At 45.8% G+C, this 20,659-nt stretch overlaps 1 protein-coding gene across 1 annotated transcript in view; it reads right to left on the bottom strand.

The window, feature by feature from the left end:
- Positions 1-20,659, bottom strand: part of LOC6609040 (irregular chiasm C-roughest protein) — a 117,579-nt gene that overhangs the window by 15,176 nt on the left and 81,744 nt on the right. The window contains exons 3-9 of the mRNA XM_002033707.2: positions 18,084-18,847; positions 12,264-12,441; positions 11,541-11,767; positions 10,642-10,798; positions 7,062-7,201; positions 6,302-6,431; positions 8-136 (exon numbers count right to left, since the gene is read on the bottom strand). Of these exons, the coding sequence (XP_002033743.1) occupies positions 8-136; positions 6,302-6,431; positions 7,062-7,201; positions 10,642-10,798; positions 11,541-11,767; positions 12,264-12,441; positions 18,084-18,847 (1,725 nt within the window). The remainder of the gene's footprint in view (positions 1-7; positions 137-6,301; positions 6,432-7,061; positions 7,202-10,641; positions 10,799-11,540; positions 11,768-12,263; positions 12,442-18,083; positions 18,848-20,659) is intronic.

The following is a 20,659-nucleotide window of genomic DNA, read 5'->3' as shown; positions in this document are numbered from 1 at the left end:
CGCTTACCTTGAGGACACTGCAGGGTTACCGCTCCGCCCAGCTGCACTTCCAGCTGGCCCTTGTTGGGATTGTGCGAGGCAGCTGCCACGGAAACATCCTGATCATCCGGCTCGGAGGTCACATCCACCGAATCAACTGCAAATATAAAGGACGCAAAGCAAAAGCCGTCAGTTAGGGCTGCAAACTCCGGACCACATGTGGCCAAAGTATATAGTACACGGAAAACAAAAGTGGTCAAGTGAGCAGTTAGACATTTAACGAGAGCTATGGTATTTATAAAATCATTACCATTATTAGTTACTTTTCTTGACAGATAAAAACACCCTTATAGTGAAAAAAATCCTTGAATTTTTCATGAATTTGTGGTAATTTTGTGGCCGTGCAAATCCGAGGGCTGTTGGCAATTGTCAAATGTGACAATATTTCAATGACAGAGGCAGCAACAAATTGCTGACGCGCTGCGAACACCTGAGTCACTCCGCAATGAGTTGTCACTTCCGTTTTGACGGCAACTAAGAGTGAAAATCGCTGCTCAGCTAGCTGGAAAATTGCCTGAGCTGCAATCTTCTTTGCCGCAAATTCATAAATACATATATTTTATGCTCGTTTCCGGCGGGCGGAGGATTGTGGTACTGGGGTAGTGGGGTATTGGGGGGGGGGGGGGGGAAGAAGCCACAAGGATGCTCCATTCTAATTTCCACGACGGGGTGGAGCACACACTCGCATATTTTCCACTTTCCTTGCCTGCAAGATGGCTTTAAATTTCAGGGCGTCCTTTGTGAGGCGTACTTTATGACGCTATTCATATTACCGTATAAATAACAATTTGCCCTGACATGTGCCCAAAAGTATGCGGCCAGGTAGAGCGGGTCCTTTGTCTGCCACCGGATATCATAACAATAAGTTGCCAAGTGGCGACCTGGTGGAGAAGAAAAAAGCGATGTTGGGCACAATGGCGGGGGATCTGGGCGAGAAACCCAGGGAATTTCGCCTCAAAATGCTCCTCGGGGCAAGCGGCAAATTAGCAGACCCAAAAGTGAGCCGCACAATCAACTGAAACTACTAATTACCGGGCGAGCCGCACTAATCGAAGGCGAAACCCCAAAGTTGCGCGACTGAGAACTGAGATTTTCCAAGGAACATTTTCGAGAGCGAGTTGGTGAGTGAGTGAGAGACAATTAATTGTAAGCTCCTTTCGCCTGCAGAGACCCTTCGTCGCATGTCAATCAACCCTCCACGAGCGGGGATTTTATTGCTGACAATGGCAAAAGTCCTCCCCTCGCAGGACGAAGGGCGTGTTACTTAGTCAAAATCACGTAGTTATAAAATTTTTTATTGCCAAACACAAAGGCGGACAAAGGCGACGTCGCTCGAATTGACAACTTCAATGGCCAGCAGGGGATCGGGCAGTACGAGCCCTGGTACTCGTATTCTGGTGACTGAAATAAGAGCCCTCTCTGTACTCCGCCGCGAAAACCCAGCGAAAATGTCTAATGAGCTCAGCTCGTCTCGACTCAACTGACAGACATTTGTCATTTGGCCAAAGCTGCAGGCATGTTTTCCGGCGAAGCGATAAGAAAAGTATCTATAACGCTGGTTGAGCGGCAGAGAAAAATTCCTAAAAATTAACCATTAACTTAAAGCATATATGGGATATTAGTGGTAGACAAATAAAAGATTTACATTTTAATTTATTGCTATTATTAATTCATTTTTGGCAGTGAAAGTGTCCTAGAACATCCTTTTATACAGATGACAAAAGAGTAAGCAAAATTATGGGTGCAGACTGTCAAAGGAGCATTATTAAATGAAACACTTAGACGCTCCCACTCTCGATGTACTCGGCTTAGAAATCGACTCCCTTCGCCGCCCCAGCAAATGGAACTCTTTCAATATTTTTCCCAAGTTTTTCCACACACACGCTCGCATTCATAATTTGGGCACTTGTTTCACGCATATTTTACTGAATGGCCATTCATAAAAGCGCCCGCCCACTTCCATTTTTTGGGGGGGAAAAAGAAGCAAAGGAAAACAAATAAACAAGGGCAAACAAATGGGCATCGAGTACCGCCCATATGGCGACACTGAAGGAGATTGAGAGAGAAAGGTCCTGGAGAAGATGGGGAGAAAGTGATTCTTGCCGCACATCTTTCGGGTGCGGGGCACACTCGAACAAATCCCAACTCATAACAAAGGCAAATATGAAGGGCAAACAGTAAACACTAATGCAAACAAGGGGAATCAATATGCCGGGCCCAGACTGAGGAGCTTGCCCGATTCTGGCCACCAATCATTAATCATAACGCATCATCATCAGCCATGTTGGCGTTTCGCCTTCAAGGAGAACTCTGGCTGAATGGGTAGTTGGATGGTTGGGGTGGTTCAATGGGTGGTGGCCTGTCACTTTCAGGGATCCCATGAGAAGAAGTAGAGTGTATCGATGTGTCGACACATCCCGTCCCCTGTCCAAAGTGTGAATATGACGGACCGGCGTGATCCATAAATCCTTCAACGAACTGCAAAGTTTCACTCTCGATGGCGAGGTGGTGGCATGCCATAGGTGGGTGGAAAATTAAATTCCCACTCCCACTGAAGGGTACTTTGCCCACTTTTTTTTCGCATGCAATTTTCATTAGCACTCCCTGGCCCACGCCCAAGATTAATTTGCATTTTTTTCCGCTGGCTCTTCATCTTCGCAGTTAGTCATGAATATGAAGGAGGCCGACGAGATGCAGCATCATCATCATCAGCATCGCGGAATACAATCAGCTTAACTTACAAGCTGCATAAACAGCCAGCGGAAGCGGCTGAGAGTAAACTCTCGGGCTGCTGTGATTGCATTTGTGTCTTGGTTATAAATTTTAATTTTACCCCACCAGCCCGAGGAATTTCCAGGACTTTCAGCGAACACGCGATTAATTTGCAATGAGTTGAAATTGAAGATGATTGCAGTGGATGCAAGAAAACAGGGCAACTCTAGATACGGGAACATAAAAGGTTCATTTCGAGCAGGGGCCGATGCAAATTGGTGGGGCGAAAGGCAGCACTCATATCCATAAAAGATAATCTCTCGACAAATTTCCGTTTATGCCGGGAGAAAACTTTGCGGCCATAAAAAATACTTTACGGCAAGACATTTGTCCGCAACGAGTTTTTAATATTTGCTCAAGTTGTCCAGAAGCGACGGCGCCCAGTCGAAATGAGTTTCGATTTCATCTGGGGCAAGGACAAATAAAATTTTATTGAAAATCTTCTCGCCGAAGGACGAGCGACCCTCAACACATACCGAAACATAATCGCCGGCTATAAAAACAAAGGCGCAGCAAACACAGAAATTCAAGTTGGCCAAAGGACATGGGAGCTCTCGCCAGGATAAGGGCGAAATAAACAATCAAGTTAAACCGCGATAACCAGCATGACAAAGGATAATGGATAACATGGCCCAGGACTCCCGAAATCGGCGCAGTTGGGGCGTAAGAAATGGCTCGACATCGAAATGCTTACGACAGCGTGTAGAATTAGATTTTATTGTAATTCGCCTTCGTTTCGACACGGCTCGAATGTCCTGCATCCACTGGGACTCGTTTGGCTAACGCATCCACAAAGGATGTGGGCCTGCTGTTTGCCACTTCTCCTGAGTGGTTGGTTGACATTGTGCCAGAGTCCTTGTGGTCCTGGTGGTGCCTTTTCTTAACAGTTGGCTGGGCAAATTAGTTCACTGCCAGGCGAATGCAATTTGCACATGGATTTCGGTGGCAATGCTTAGCCGCAAAAGTGACCCTGGGGAATTAGGTGATTTCAATCGTCCTGGGAGACCGCCAAGGCTACTCTCAAGCTATATGTGTATCAAACTATTCCTTCGTTTGGGTTCTCAAGTTAAAATTTACGATGTTTCTCTAAATAGGATTAACGTACCTAGAAAACACTAATCTTATTACGCCATTAAACATAAGCGTTGTTTTCATTTTGTCCCACATTTAATCCTGTAAATCCTTGTGTTGCTGCGCAGTCAAAGTCAAAGTAATAAACCCACAATTAAAAGCGGCTTCCGATTCGCTGCCACACACACTCGCTATGTGAGCTTTTGAAGGACCTGTTTGCCATATAAACTGCTCAAGTTGGGAAACTTTCACTAATTGCACATTGTTCGAGCAAACAGCGTGCAAGGCCCTCAACATTAATTAGCCCCAATGAGAACTTTAACTCATTAATGAGGCTGGCAAACAGAAGTTTGGTCAATGGCCGTGGCTTATGTGATACCTGAACGTGGCCCACTTGAAGGACGACGGCGAGGACCTTGGAGTCCAACCGGCCCACCGGCGTCACGCTCGTCGCTCCTCCTGTTGACGTACGTGTCAAATTAGCGACGTTTTAACAAGCTCGCCGTGTCCGGTGTCCTGAGTTCCGAGTTGTGAGTGGTGGGTGAGTGGAGCCCCTCCTATGGGTCGAAGCCTCCATTCTCCAGACGGGCAAATCAATCACGCGAAAGTGGCCGGCGCAGAAAAGTTTGAGCAACTGCGTCAAATTGCCTACTTTTGTGGGTCCTCCGCATTCCACATTCCGCATCCTGTCCCTGCGTTTTCCCATTTTCCCCCATTTTTTTTTTCGCGTTCGGTTGGGCAACGCTGATTGCTTTTTCATTGCAGTTTGTCAGCGTTGTCCTCGTTGTTGTCGACAGCGAAGTTTTCCTTTGCTTTCCTGCTACCTGGGCTCTCGCCTCCGCCGCATTTCCTCGCCATTTTCCAGCTCAATGGCGGAGGATTCGGAGGAGGAAACATATCGTCAGCAATTAAGCCCGCATTCAAACGTCTGTCTGGGATTTGGGAATCTGGTGCCTCGTAGCTTCCCTCACTTAAATGCGATTTATCAGTTTTTTTCTGTTTTTTTTATTTCTGGTTTTTCCAGCGACTTAAATTTGTGCCATTCTCTGGCTGCCTCAAAAATCCAACCCGGCCGCCATTTATCATGGATCTAGCAGCTGTTTTATAGTTTATGACAGGCAAGTCGTGTCTGTGCTTCTGCCATATCTTATGTCTTATAGGTACACATATAGAGAGGAACGCCTGTTGTCACAAATGGGGTTTGGATGCCAGTTGGATTTGCCATTTCGGCAGTTCGGCATTTGGGGCCCTTCGTCGACTGGCGTTTCAAGTTCGATAAAACGTTTTACAAATTGATTTATGTGCTTAACATGTTGCCAGCTCAGCGTCTCTCACAATTAGATTTCGCTGGAAAGTGCGGAGGAAAAGTTTTCGTTTCCCACTTTTTCCCTAGCGCTCCCCATCAATCATCGATAATGTCGATTCGGGGCGGCCGGCTCCGTCACTTCTTGGCCTTTTCGGGTCCGCACATTTTTGTTTTGTTTTATTAATAAAGCATTTGTTTTCCCATAATGAGCAGCGACAGGCGGCTGTCAGGAGTGGCGAAAAAATCTATCCCTGGGGAGGATGAGGATGGAACACCAGCCTGATTCCTGCGTTGGCATAAAAAAGTGGCAACACTTTGTCAAGTTGTTATTATCAATATTTTATTTCTCTAGCTGGGCTTTTCCCTTTGCGGTCATGATTGATGAGCGGGGTTTTTGAGAAGATGGATTTTGGGATATGGCAGTGCATTTTTTCGATACCTTGAGAGCTGCTTCGTTTGCAATTGCCCACCTAATGAGGCTGCAAATGAGTTTTCGAGTCTTCTCGAGTTATATAATTCGATTGGTCGGCTTGATGGCGGCTTTTAGGCCGACGCCGCCGCCTGTCAGAGTCGCAAATTCAATAAAAATATTTACCAGCATTAACATGCGCTGAGCGCATAAAGTGCTCTTTACCTCAAACCCTCGGCAAATAACAAGGACCAAAATCCCAACCCGCAAACGAGAAAATATTGACAGCAAAATGGCGCGTAAGCATAAATAGTGACGGAAAAGTGAGGGGGAGACAGCCACCCACTCAATGCCAATGCCAATGCCAATGAAATTTGCCACATTTTGCATATGACAGAGGGTGGCGCCACAAGGCGCCTCGCAAAGTGGCAAGAACATCCCCGAAAAATCACACCGAATATTGTCCTCCGTTGAGCGCCATGTGCGGGTGTCGTAAAATGTTTGCCGATTTCTGTTCATCGTTTTTTATTTTTTTGAATTTTTTTGGGGCGAGCGATGGTGTTACGTGTAATTTTACAGGCACAAACTAATGGGCGAAATATTATCACGCGCCATTTTTAAGGCAATTTCACGCATACGCGGTCTAATTTACGGTTTTATTGGTTTCACTTGGTTTGGGTTGATTCAACCACGGGGATACTTACATCGCACACTGAGGTAATAGCCAATCGACGAGTATTGAAAGTTGAGGTGCCGGGACGTGCACTTGTACCAGCCGGAATGTTCACGCCTTATCGATGTGAAGTTGAGGAAACCATCGCCCGTTTGCGGCACCTGCAATGATCGAGAGAGAAGTGGGAAATCAGAATGTTGGCACTTTCCGTGTGGCATTGGGAAATGGGTAGTGGCAAGTGGAAAGTGGGAAATGAGTTTGGCTCGTTATGCGTAAACAATTTTTGGTAATTAAGGTAAGGCAAATAGTTTCGCACAAGTTTCTCGGCCTGCACGAAAATCCATTTAAAACTTGCTCCACAGCCAAAAATCACACAAAAGGCCGAGCTCCGGTGGGCGGCCTACGAATGCACAAGTCTCCCACGCACCTTACACGGAAAAAAAATTAGTTGATTCGAATTGAAAAATACATAAAATGTTTTCTCAACGATACTAATGTACGTTGTCTACAACAAATTTTAGAATTATCATGTGTATGTAGATGCCTGTGTAGACGAAAAAAATTAAAAAGAAAATATATTATATCTTCTTGCATTTTTCATGTATTATTTTAAAATGTGCATGTTTTTAGTACCTGGTCAAATTTAGTGATAAAAAAACTTATTGAATTTATCTATTTATTTTTAAATAAGTATTTAAAGAATTATCCAACTGCAAAGTGAGAAACTATCATATTCTAACAGCCTATGGACTCCTTTTAACTGTGCATCCATTTATGGAGCACCAACTTACCGGCGTGTCACCATCGTCTTTCTGCCAGCGGGGCGTGCTCGGGGGATTGGAGTCGACGTCGCACTTGAGGCTAACTTCGATGCCCTCGCGGAGCGGATAACCGAAGCCAGGTGTGCGGGATATAGCGAAGGAGGGCGTGTCTGCAAGGGGGACAGATGGTTATTTCGGCTTGACTTTGCTGCAGATTTTGGGAGCTATCAGCGACTAGACTGTGGCAACATCAACAAAATAGTTTTTTAATTAAAAAATTACTCAAAGGAAGGGGTACGAACTGGGGGCAAGAAAGGAAAACTTTTATAATTAAGCCAAATGCAAATGCTAGGCTCGCAGAGTGTGCTGTCTGTATTGGGTGGATAAGGTAAATAAGGATGAGTTAATTGTCACTTGAGTTGCAAGTGAATTTCGTATTTAACTTTGGAATTAAGAAACTCCTGCGACATACAAAAAAATACGTAAAATCGTTTATTAAATCTAATAATAAAACCCTTTAATTTTGTCACCTTCTATTGGCCACCCTAATTGACGTTGGCTGATTCATTAAATGTCCAGTTGAAGCTGACTGCATTCAATTACCAGAGATCCACGTGTCAACTAATACGGCGTTCGATTGGGAAATAGTGAATTTTACTTAGTTAGCGGCAGTGAATTTATGCTACCAATTTCAGTGTTGCAGCCATAACTCATTCAGGTTTGTCCGAAAGTAATTCGATATGGCATCCAAAATATAACTTCGATTTCAATCCCAAACTGCCAATCACAAATCCATTCAGTGCATGTCAAAAAGCCATCGACAAAATGTAAATCTGAATGTAAATGTAAATAATGGGATCGCCCCGTGCGGGCAGAGATGTGCACTTCTATTCAATGCATATTCATAGGCATAAATCAAATGTTTTTTAATTAGTGCTGGCCATTTGGCTGGCCTGGCCAAAATATGCTCCATGCTATCGACATATCCAAATTTCCAAATGGTCCCAGCATTCATTTCAATCTTTTCAATTTTTTGGCGCACCAGTCGCCTTTGTGGCCTTTTGTAACTAATACAATTTGATTAGGCGCCTGGAATGGGTCTGCAGATGCCAAGGGACAAATGAAATTTGTTTGTCGGTTGTTTGCCAAACTATTCAATTCAATTCAATGCGCCTCGCCTCGCTTCGGCTTCGTATCCAGTCGATATTGTGCGACCAGCAGACAGCCATCAGTCGTCAGACATCATACATATTTATGAATGGGCTGGGAAACGTATACCCTACATGTCCACTCGCTGTGGAACCGTCCATCAACTGCTCCATCAATTTGTTGACTCAAAATGCACACCACAGAGGCTGGAAAATGGCCTAACTGGTTGGGCGTATTGTTTTCGGGCAAAGTGGCAGCAATTACGGGGAAAAATGTGTTTGAAACATACTGTCTGTTTGAAATATGCACACTAGCATCTTCGCAAATTGCTCAAATTGAAAGTAAACTATTGTCCTAAAAAGCTCTAATTTAAATGGGAAACCTGAAACGTTTGGGTCCTGCGCTTCAGTTTTTCCAGCTTAAATTGTTCGGCATTTCGTGGAGCCATGATCCTTGTCCGTCGTGTCCTTGATTTGCCTGTCAACTGTCTGCATAAAAATGCGCAAATTGAACGCAGCAAGCATTACAGATACAGCTACCGGTCCGTACACAGATACGGGGATACAGATACAGATACATGCCAACTGGGATGCGGATACAAATGTCTATGGCCTGGGCCAAATGCTCTCATGTGTGTGCATTTTAATTTATACAAGCGCACACGAAAAGAGGGAGCGGGAATAATAAAAGGAAAAACAGGACGAATCAGGACGAACTTGTTCCTTCTTTTGTTGAACCCGGAAAACGTTGCGGTTGTTCTTGTTGCTGCCGTTATTATTGTTTGAGGCCTTGTGCTGTTGTTATTGCGGTTTTTGCAATTTTCATGCCTGGCCAAAGCCAAAGCCTACACATACACAAACACACCCACCCACACACACACACACACACCTGCAGGCTAACGTGAAGCACTGTGTGTGGCATGCAAATCCCGCACGGCTTTTCTATATTTTCCAATCATTTTCATGGGCTCTCCACTACCTGGGCATTTGTCAGGGCATTATGCGGCTTCACGGACATTAATAAAGCAAATAACTGTGGTCCTCCCCGGATTCAGGCGCTGATTGAGACCCTCCTCAGGACGAGGACGATGCCCCGGTGTCCCGATGCCTGGATCCTGATGTCCTGGTGGTCAGAACGTGTGTGCGGCTTTTTGCTGCCAATTAGTGCTAGTCTTCCAATTGTCGCCTCACCTCATCTGGCCTCATCTCATCCGATCCGATCCACCATCCACCATTGGCATTGATTCCCAATTCCATGTCCGGCTGCGTCACTTTTGCGGTGTCCAACAGGACTCCCATATTTATTTCCCGGTTTTGTTGTGGCTGCCGGTGGCATGCATATTGTCCACCCCAATTGATCACGAAACGGACTTGGCCGTGTGTCCTTTAAAGTGATTCTATTGTTGTGCGGAGGGACTCATCTCAGGTGGAATTTGGTTAAACGATGTGATAAGCTAAGCCCAAAGTTTAGGACATTTTAGCCTGACCACACACATATGGACTATTACATTTAATAACTTACTGGCTCATCTGTTATAACTATATATAAATAAGGTAAGTTAACTTTAATGAGGTCGGATCCATTGATTCTTAAGATCTTTTAAGCCGCAGGCTTTATAAAAGATTTGAATTTTAAGGCCAATAAGTCGGGACAACTGTGAATATGAAAACGTCTGAGTCCTTCGTCCTTTGCTGCGACACCTTCTTATTTTTTAAGCTAATTGAGAGTCCAGAAATCCTCTCGTGCCCCGACTTTCCATTAATTCCCATCCTTTTGCATCCTGCAGCTCTTGCTCCTTGCATTTCAATTGTACGTAGGCGTCCTTTTCTCAACTGTCGCGCTTTTATTTCAATTTTCCTTCGCCCAGTTTCATTGCAATTTGATTGTATTTTTCTTTTTGTTCCCCCCTTTTTTCTGCTTTTTCAATTAATATAATTTCACCTTTGCTTTCAGTTACTCCACTGACTTCTCTCACTGCAGGTGCATAATAATTTTCCCTGTTGTTTATACTCTCGACCCAACCAAACTCGCCCTCAGCTTGGAATTCTGGCCGTAGGTTTGTGGTGTGCGTTAACTTTGGCAATTTAACTTTTCAATCAACATTTGCTTTTTGGTTTTCACTTTTATTTACATCATTCCACTCTCGGTTTTTGCCCTCCTTAAGGTAATTAAACATGGTGGTATGTTTGGCTTTTTTTAAAAAGTTGTTGACCTTAGCATGAGGACTTACTAAAATCACGTGTCTTTTGTTATTTGGACCTTGTAAATTATTTAATTATTTAGTTTTTTATAGAATTTTGTGTTAAATAAAAGCTTAAGGTGTGTTTGAATTTAATAGGTCAAGCTGGGAGTCTAGTTCAAGGATAGTATTCCAAAGATGTATATTAAACATAAAATATGTCAAGTGAAAACCTAAGATAATCGGGGAAAAGGGCGTATACTATATATTATCCCAACTTACATTGCACATCCAGGAGCAGGGAGGCATTCTGGCGGATCTTCAGCGTGGGATGCTCCATGACGCAGAGGATCCTGGCGTTATGATGCGCCCTATAGACCGCCGGTAATCGGGCTTCGCTCTTTGCGCCGCTATTGATTTTGTAGCCATCTTTGTCGAGCTGCGGGGAGAGGGGGGGAGAAGTCTGATAAAATTTCCATTCAAATTGTATGCTAAACACTGGCAAATTGGGCCAAATGACAGACGGCTGTTCGGGCGGCCAATTAGTCAGGGCTGTTATCAGCGCGACATCATTAATTTAAATTAAGGTCCAAGGGCAAGGGCGCCCACCCACCCAGCGAACACCACCCACAGGCCGGCCGCCCACTGCGGCTTTAGCATGGAAATTGTGTTGGCACAGTTTTCAATCAATCATCGGGGGTGTACCGAGTAGATGTGGGCTGGGCTTGTGACCAGCCGAACACGCAAATTTGTGGCATTTAGGGTCCGAGCGACAAACACTCTCTCCTCCACAAGACTCGGCCACTGTGTGTGAGTGTGTGTGTGTTTGACAGGTGGAAGTGTGGGTGGAAAACTGGGTGTTAGAGACCAACACACACACACATTCACACACACGTTGGAACGACTGAACTTTTGCATTGCTCGACCGAAATGTCTGCTTTTCATTATGCTCGAGTGCAAGACAAACAAATTTTGGCACAACCGCAAACTGGGTTCAGTCAGTCGTCCGGAAGAGCCGTTGTTTGAGCCAGGAGCCGCCGTTGTTGGCCACACCTAATGTGTTTGCCGGCCGTCCGGCGATGCTGTGGTTTTTCCACTCCAGCTCCGGCCAACCAATCCCCACACGGACAGCCCGCCACTTGTCACTCATCGGGTTCAATGCATTGTGGCCCTCGTCTCACCTTCTCGCCCTTGATCTCCTCCAGCTCCAGCACCTCGGCGGACACCTTCTGGGCATGCCGGTCCACGCCCGGACTGAGGAGCACCTCCCAGGTGAGCGTGGGTCGTGGATTACCACCCTCGCTGACGCAGGCCAGGTTCAGCTCCGAGTTCTCCTTCACGGGCACGAACAGATTGCTGGCGTCCAGGCGGCGGGAATCGATCAACAAATACGGCGGCTTGGGTCGATCTAAAGTCGGGATGGAAAGGGGTAAACATTCAATAAGATATAAATTTCTTTAGCCGTTTGTACTCCATTCTTAAAGGATTTTGAATACATAGTATAAGTTATTAGACTACACTTTTTTTCTTGTCTAAGCTTATTGTTAACTAAAATTATTCAAATATAAATGAAAGGAAAGCTTCGTGTTAAGCTGGTGTTATGCCCTGAGATCTGAACTGCTTTAATTTTAAACGTTAAACGCCATTTGCCATTGTGAGAACATGACCTTATCTTAATTTCATGACCGCTTTTTGCTTTCGGTGACGATGCCATGGTCATAAAAGCGAGCATTTTGCCAAGCGCCACGTCAAACCATTTCGGACTTGGCCTCTTCCCCGGCTAATTTGGCAAATGGAACGACGATCCCCACCACCCAATATTTGTCTAAGCTGTTTGGGCCAAGGTGACTGCCCCAGAGTAAGTAAGGGGATGCAGTAGGATGCAGGAGTAGGTAGATACTCACCCAGGACGACCAGCTTAACGGGTCGGGCGTTCTCCGTGTAGCGCCTCGTGTTCTCCGCCTCGCACTGCCACTTGCCGTCGTCCTCGAGCATGACGTTGGTGATGGTTAAGGCGCCATTAGCCTCCTTGATGAAGCGATAGTCGGTGACGCGGGCGGTGCGGTCCATGGCGTGGACCACCTGGAAAATGCAGGAGACGATGGGAGGATAAGTTTGTGCGGCGTTAAAACTAATGTCATTGGCGGAATTATGCAAAGCGCCTTTGGAAACTTTTTAATGCAGCGCATTAAATGGCCGTAAATTCAGCCATTTAATGCAATCCGCCCCTCAATGCGCCACTTGGCGGGCCGAAACAATTGCATTTAATGTTTTCATATCCATTTATTTACACTTGGGCTTCGCTGGAATTTTATTACATTTCGCTTCAAACAAACACAATATTCGTAATGACAATTAAATGAGGACGATGGTCCAACCAGCACCACCTCCAGCCATGTGTTATCCACTGGTAATGTGGCAACAATGAACTGGCGGCTTAAAAACTGTTACCAATAGTTGTTGGCCAACTGGCTGCCTGGCTGTCTGTCTGCCTATCTGTCCGTCTGTCTGCCGGCGGGCTTAATGCAAACGGAAATTTATGTGCGCATTCAAATGCTTCAGCGGGTAAAAATTATGAAGAATGCAAAAACAGAAAAATATGTATATCTGCATATAAGAATAAATATATGTGGAAATGTTTCGCACGCTTAATGCGTTTAAGTGCCAATTAAATGTCGGGCCAAAAAGGAGCGCGGTCAGCAGAGGGCGGCCATAAATGAAACACCATTTTAATTGCATTTGCCAGCGGAGAGATTAACTTTTGGGCTCGGATTAAGGAGGTTCGAAAAAAAGGGCACTGTGGGAGGAGCAATAAATCATCAAGCTATACACTTCCAACTCTACAGGGTATCTATATCCTCATGGGTCTCAAATCAGCATCATAACTACTCCAATTTTAGTTTTTAGTGCAAGGTGAATATAACTTTATATTTTTTGTATTTATTGAAATGTTTATATTTTACAACTTCGAGCTTAATTTATTTTTTAAAGCAAGGAAAGCAATAATAAATACTGACAACTTTGACTTTTAATTTAAAGCAAAATTAAATTACAAAAAGAGGCAAAATGGAGCGGGAAAAAAGTTCAAAAAGCTCATAGGATACAAAATTCCTAAAAAATCTGTAAACAGAATATTTGTATGGTGCACTTCCGGTTCCGTTTGTGCGTTTTGCCCGTTTTTGTTACAGCTTTCGATTCGTTTGGTGTGTATATTTTTCAAATGCAGTGCAAATATTTATGCGTATATGAATTTCGCTGCCCAAAAATGTGGCAACTTCCTCCGCAGACCGCTCCGCGCGAATCAATGTGTGCGTGTGGCAACTTCCGGCGCGCATTTGCCGCAGTCGCCGCAACGGCCATTTGCAGAAAATTTATTAACCAACGGCGCATTTGACTGGCAACTGGCAAAATGGCAAACTGGCATTGGCCAACTGGCGAATAGCAATGGGGAAACTGGATTTTGCGTGCCTGTGCAGCGGGGCATTCAGTTGGAAATTTATGAGGTCGATGGCGATCCGAGGCTTTTTGGCATCCACTGCATCCACTTCCACTCCAACTGGCGTCCACAGTCCCGAGTCCACTGTCCAGTGTCCGCTGACCAGGCCTTTGGCACCTGGTCGTGTTGGATTTTTCTGGTTTGGCAGCATGGCCGCCGGACAAAAGCGTTAAATGAGCGTGGCAAATCCTTGTTTACAGCGACGAGCGTTTGGGCCGGATTACACGCTCGATTGTTTCGGGCCTCCCATTGTTGGCATCGCTGGTATCTCGCTGGCGATCCTCTGGCTGGGATTTCAGTGCTGTTTTCGGGTAATTATGAATTCAGACGCTTTTGTTTTTCCAGGACGCAGGAGCGGGCGGACTGTGTGTTGTCAGCTGCGTCGATTCGCATAAATTGCTGAATATTTTGAAGGCGCACACACGCATAACTTTGCATAATTTGTGGCCACGTTATCGGTGGACAGTTGAGGGTTCTGTAATTCTCTAATTGCATTGTTGGCAAACTCTTCGGCGATTCGCCGCTTTACATTTAATTTTGCCTCCCAACGCCTTTGCATGAATAATGCATGGAAATTTATATTGTGCATTTTTCGCAATTATTTTAGCTGTAACATGCACAATCCTCTCTTTTAATGGAAAATTTAATAAATTACGCTTTTTTTTGGGAACTCACTTCATTGAGATTCGTCGACAATTAGCTTCATGCTACTGCTGCTGCAGAAAGGGACTTTCCTTCAGCTGCAACCATTCCAAACAGACACTTATTTCCTCCGAGGGGAGCAACTGTATCCCAAGGAGCAGGAAGAAATGGCTACTTATATCTATCACTGGCTCGGAATTGCAAAAATCTTGTCAGCCAACATTGCTCACTGACTGTCGCGCTATCTGGCCCCCATCCTGCTGTTCTCGCACCACATTCTCGTCCTGATCCTTGCCCGACCCACAGCCACTAACTTGAAATTGCTTTCGGCAAATATATTAGCCTCTTGATAATTTTCAACAATAAATTCCTTAGCACTCACAGAGGCAGAGGTCCTCCATCCTCGTATCCCGGCATCCTGGATGGGATGAACTCCTTTAGCTGTTATTCCCGCTCGGGGACTCTAATGCATTGTGCAACGCTCTAGAAAGTACAACAAAAGTCGCTCATGTTGCAAGCTGTCAGTGCAACACTTGTCGCATGTCATTGCCGCAGTTGCAATGCAATGGGTTTTGCAGTTGGAGTAGGGGTAGCTCAAATGGGGAGTGTGCGGCGTGGGAGCGAAAGACGAAAGTCAATGGGCACATGGAGCTACTGGGGATAATCACGAGATATATATATATATACTATATGTATTTCTGCAGGCCAGGGAACTTAAAGCCTTGGCTCCAATTCAACTTGCAACGCGTTGCTGCGGGGTTTCTTCTGGTTGTTGCCTCGAGGTAATTCTGTATCATTTATTATCGGTTTCTTCTTGCTCTCTCTTTAGTGTTCTGTTGTAAGTCTTCAGTTTATTTTCCGTAAGTTATTCTGTATCAATAATATTAAGCTCTATGCTGTTTTCTTAGTTAGTTAGTTGTTAGTTAGTAATTTCTTATATGATCATCTATTCTATTCGTGAAATCGCTTTGACGTATTCATACATTTAACTGGTGATAAGTTCCCATTTGTTGCAGAGGAACTTTACGAGAAGAAAAGGACATTCAGGTGACGATGTGCTGACTTTCTGTAATGACTCCCTTCCTGCAACACACTCTCACACATTGTTGCCGCATCACTGTTGTAATTGCCGCAGCCTGCTCGTTACTGTTGTTCTATCTCCCATTCCAGGATGCCCCAGCCTCGTCCCCATCCTCACACCCATCCCCATCCACATCCACATCCGCGTCCTCGTTCTCTTCTTCTTCGGCGCTTACACATGGCTGGCTTTTGTTTTAACACAACTAATACAATTGCACCGCTGGGAAATGTGCTGCGATGGCAGACGGAGATGCGAGATACGCTGGATGGGATGGATGCGAGATCCTGCTGCTCCTGCTGCATTGGCGTTGATTTTATTTGCCATCGGAGCACTCAGCGTTGGCAGGAGCAGCCGTCGACCAGCGTCGACATTGTAACTAACTTAATAAACTTGTCAAAGGTACAAAGCAGGCGGCGTGTTAGCAACTTAAGCCCCGCTTTCCCGGCTTTTCCACTACACCCACTTTCCCACTAAGTGCCACCGCATTGTCGCTCATTTTCATTTGGGATTTCTGAGGCTGACTGATTAATTTGCAGGCTTGATGTGATTTACGCTCTCAGTTGCACTTGCAACTTCAAGGCATCAGGACTCCGGGGAACCGAGCAGCCGAGCAACCGAGCAGCCAGCAACTAGCCCATTAATGCTGCGTCTTAAGTTCGCCCCTAATTGACTAATGGAGGCTTATCGGTGCAAGCCTGGCTGGGATTCATGGCAGCCGGGCGGGTTTGCGGGTTGTTGACCTTAAACGTGAGACCAGGGCCATAAATAAGCTTGCCAGCGCCACAAAGTGTGCAACAAGGCGGCTGCTGCCATAAAACTCCTATTTCCGCTGACTCTGTTGCCTGGGCTAAGGTTTATGTCTGGCAATTGTCGCAGGGTGAAAAATATGGCACTATAAAGCCAACAAATTGCCTGAGAAGACAACGCGGTTAGGTATACCCTGTACGTTTGCCCCTTAGCCAAGGATGTGACACATTTCTCGCCAAAAAAAGAAAGAAGGAAGATTATAATGCAAATGCAATCACAGCGCTGACGCGTCTGCGAATCCCGGGTTCAAACTGCTGACAGGAAATTTAGTGGCTTCCAACGGAATATGGCATGCAAATGCAAATAACAACAAGTAGGCAAACAATCGCAGCTTGCGGCTCCAACAATGTTAGCCAGTTTTGCCCACAAGTATGCAACTCTTCGCCACCAGACACGCGTCGAGTTGCTAGTTGCAGCATGCACGGTGCAGGATGCAGGATGCAGGATGCATGTTGCAAGTGCAGTGGCAATAGCAGCCAGTCAACTGCCACAGACAACAGCAACACCAGCGGCAGCATCAACAACAAACAGCTCCGACACGAGCACAAAGTGGCATTGCTGTTGCTGCCGTGTTAGTTGCAACTATTATTTGCCCATCAACAACTTGGCCTGCCAGCTTGTTGTATTTACACCTGCCCAGGAGAGTACCTCGGTTATGGCCCACACATATTTGCACCTACCAACTTTGCCCTGCAAGTGTTCATGGCGTGCGGATCAGTGCTGTCGATTTCTGGAACTCGGAGTTGATCTGTTTCTTGTTGAATTCTGGTTTGCCTTTAGGATTTTAGGGTTTATTCCAAACAAATGTTACATTTGTATCTACGTAGGGTATAACCTAATGAACAAAGGCTAGAATGAAATCTTAATTCTATATATTCTGATCCTTTGCCATACCATTTTAAACAATATCTGCCCGCAGCACTATTGAAGATACCACTTGTGTTGCAACAATTTAAGGTCCTATCTCAGAAACTATATACTTACTAATATTGCTGTGCAAAAAGTGTATGGAAAACATTCTTAGCACTCGGTGAAACTGTTATAATTGGATTACGCCGAGAGGTTTGTGCAACTGTTTGCGTTTGCAATTACAACTCAATAACTTTCGGCTTTGCTGGCGGGTTAACTTTTACCTCGGGTTTTCAGTTTTGATTTTTCTTTGTGTTTGTCAGAGAAAATTCCATTACAGGCATCATTTGTAGCCAAGTTGTGGGCGTTCTGGCATGGTAAAAAGTCGTAATTAGAAGCCCTCGTAGCTGCATAATGAGGCAATCGAGCAAAAATGCGGCACTCGAAAGATGAGCTCTGTGTCGGGGCTTTTGACATCAGAAACTATCAAATAATAACGATTATCCTATTTGCATAATGCGGCAGTTAAGCGACAAAGGACCAGAGTCAGACACAGAGCAAAAGCCCTGCCACTCGAGACGTCTCGGCCAGAATAGGAATAAAGCCAGGAGGAGCCAGCCAGCCAGACAGGCAACCAGCCAACCAGACAGACAGATAGACAGTGAGACAGACGGAGGGAAAAACAAAGAATAAAGACAGGAAGTGGGCAAAAGAATGCAGAAGGCTAAGAATGCAATTAAAGTCAGCGCAAGTTGGCAGTTTCTGACAGCTGAGAGGCTCTTCGCAGGAGCTTAAGCTGTAAACGAGGGGTAAACTCTTGGGCAGGAACTGTCCCGATGCTTAACTCACCTGGCCGTTCTTGTACCACATGCTGGTGGCAATGTCCAGATCCACCTCGCACATCAGCTTGATCTCGGAGTGCTGCTCCGCATAGACCACGGACATTTCCTCCGCCTCGTAGGGATTCGGAGGCACTGGTCGCAGGGGCAGGACTCTGGGCTCCAGTGGACCGACGTCGTCCTCCTCCTCCGCCTCCTCGCGGCTCTTGCGCGCGATTAGGTCACTGGTGCTGGTGCCACTATCGAACTCCTCCACATCGTCGATGATGATCACCGGCTCCTTGGGCTTCGGCTGCATATCCTCCGGCGCCAAATGGAGCGTGGATCGCGGCCTTTTCGCCTTGCTTTCATTGATGAGCGAGCTCCTGGTGGCCGAGGAGCTGGAGCTAGTGGCCTGGACTGTGGTGGCCACCGCGGTGGAGGTGCTCGTGGAGCTGGGTGCCCGCAAAACCGAGTCCAGCTCATCCTCCTCCGTCTCGCGGCGCTGCCGTTGCCTGGCCTCCTTGTGCTGCACAGCGCGGTGGGCTTGGTGATGTGGCTTCAGCTGCGTCCGCCACTTGGCCCACTTGGCCTTGGCCTTTTGGCAGTTTTTGGCGCATTTTGCCGGCTTACCGCCGCCATGGTGGTCAACTACCTCGTCGGCCGGCTCGGCTGATATGCTGGACCAACTGTGACTGCTGGAGCTGCTCCTGCTGATAACTTCTCGACGCTCGTAGGGCTTTGGCTTCTGCACTGACTTGGCATTGATATTTTGTGGTTGTGTGTAGGTGGTACCTGCAATTGAAACGCAAGCAGATCGATAGGTTAGAAACACAGTGAAAAAATTGGAATATATTGGTTTGCAAATTTGGAAAAGTAGACGTTTTACGAAATCCTTATTCTGGAGTAATTTTTCATCTTTATTTTGGTATGAAAGGTTCTTTACACCATAACCAATGTAAAGCTCTTGAAAGTAGCATGTTTTGATATGACAATTTGTGAGCTATATCCTTGTGTCAACAGGCAGATGAAAATTATCCGGATTTTGTGACTGTGTACCTGTGTGCACTGGAATTCCTGGGTCCCAAAGGGCAGCCGGAGAAAAATGATTCAAGGACAACTTATGCCGAGTGGGAGTATCAATTACATTGCCTTGTCCCATGTAGAATGCATTCTGGGCTCATGCATTTATTTACAAATTTTCGCAGGACAAGCGGCCAGTAGCATTGATTGAAAAGTATGAGGAAGGAGTCGACCGATGGCCCCAGCATCCATCCTTTCGAAATGTTTTCTCTATGCATGCAAATCCTGGCCTAATCTCCTGCACTTTCAAAGCTATTTTCATGCCTAGCTCTGTGCCCCCAGTTTGTTGCTCTTTGACAACTCTGCTTATTGTCTCCTTCAGATTCAGATTCAGATCCTGGTTCGGCTTTTCCGACCCCGCCTCCTGCCATTGCCGTTGTCTTTCTGCTGGCTGGCACTCCTGTTGTTGTTGATAAATTTACACAAGTGTATGACAAGCTTTCAAATGGTAATTAATATTCATCTGAGACGAGCAACGGAGTTGAAGGTGGAGCTCGGGTGTGGAAAACTCCCTTAAGCCGAGAGTATTCCGTGTTCCCGTTCCTGCATTTTGCGATCCGAAAGTCAACTGTAGCCGGCAGCTATCGGATACACTGAGAGCTCAAATGCCCATGCAATTCAATCCGAAACTTACACTTAATATATTCATTGTAGCTAATACTGTTACAGAAAAGTAAGTGTCTAAAAGTATGCTACATTTCTTTAGTTGCATGCCAAAGAGCGAGTTTTTTTACACAATGCTTTCGGGCACCTCTGTAAAAATGTAGAAAAAATGATTTTTTCTCCTCGTGTGAAAATGCGGAGCCAATGTCTGTGGCTAGCTGACAAAAGCAGATCTAGCCCCGGGAATTGTCTGTGAACCCTTTCGTCGCCCCCTCTTTTCTGACCCCCCTTTTTGCGCCCCACTCCCATGCTTTTCTCATTGTCTGGCTGGCGCTTTTGTCTCCAGCCCTTTTTTGCTGGGCGTTACTCATCTCTAACTGGGCTGCCTTGTTGGCTTTGTGTTTGTAGCTAAATTAAAGTTGTCATTTTTCAAGTGAACGCACAAAAGTGTGCAATGCGCCTAATAAATTTCTGCCTGGCATATCCTGTTATTCGGCCAGCCGGCTCCCATAGGCATAACTAAGGGCGGCTCTGTGCAGGGTTAGTTATGTACTAGTCGTAACTCCCTCACAAACACACGCACACACTCACACAGCCGCAGAGGAGCACACACATATGAGCGCTAAAATGTTTTCACAACAGCTTAAAAGACGGCTACACTTTTGGCGCGGAGTGTGTGTGTTTGTTTGCATGGCAGCAGTAGTTGTTTGTGCTGTAACTTAAGTTGTAAATGAAGATTGCGTCGGAAATTGCACAGAACTGACGTTGGCTGGCTTCGTCTTCGGGCGTCGCCACGCCCACGGCCAAACGCCCACCGCCCACTAGATGTGCGTGCAAATTTAATGAAGCTGCCACACACACTCGCACACCCACTCGTACACTCACACTCTGGCAAACACTCGAGTATGCTCAAGCTTCCAG

Source organism: Drosophila sechellia, chromosome 2R, assembly GCF_004382195.2.
Source record: "Drosophila sechellia strain sech25 chromosome 2R, ASM438219v1, whole genome shotgun sequence".
Classification (NCBI taxonomy): domain Eukaryota; kingdom Metazoa; phylum Arthropoda; class Insecta; order Diptera; family Drosophilidae; genus Drosophila; species Drosophila sechellia.
This window is presented reverse-complemented; position numbering and strand designations above follow the sequence as displayed.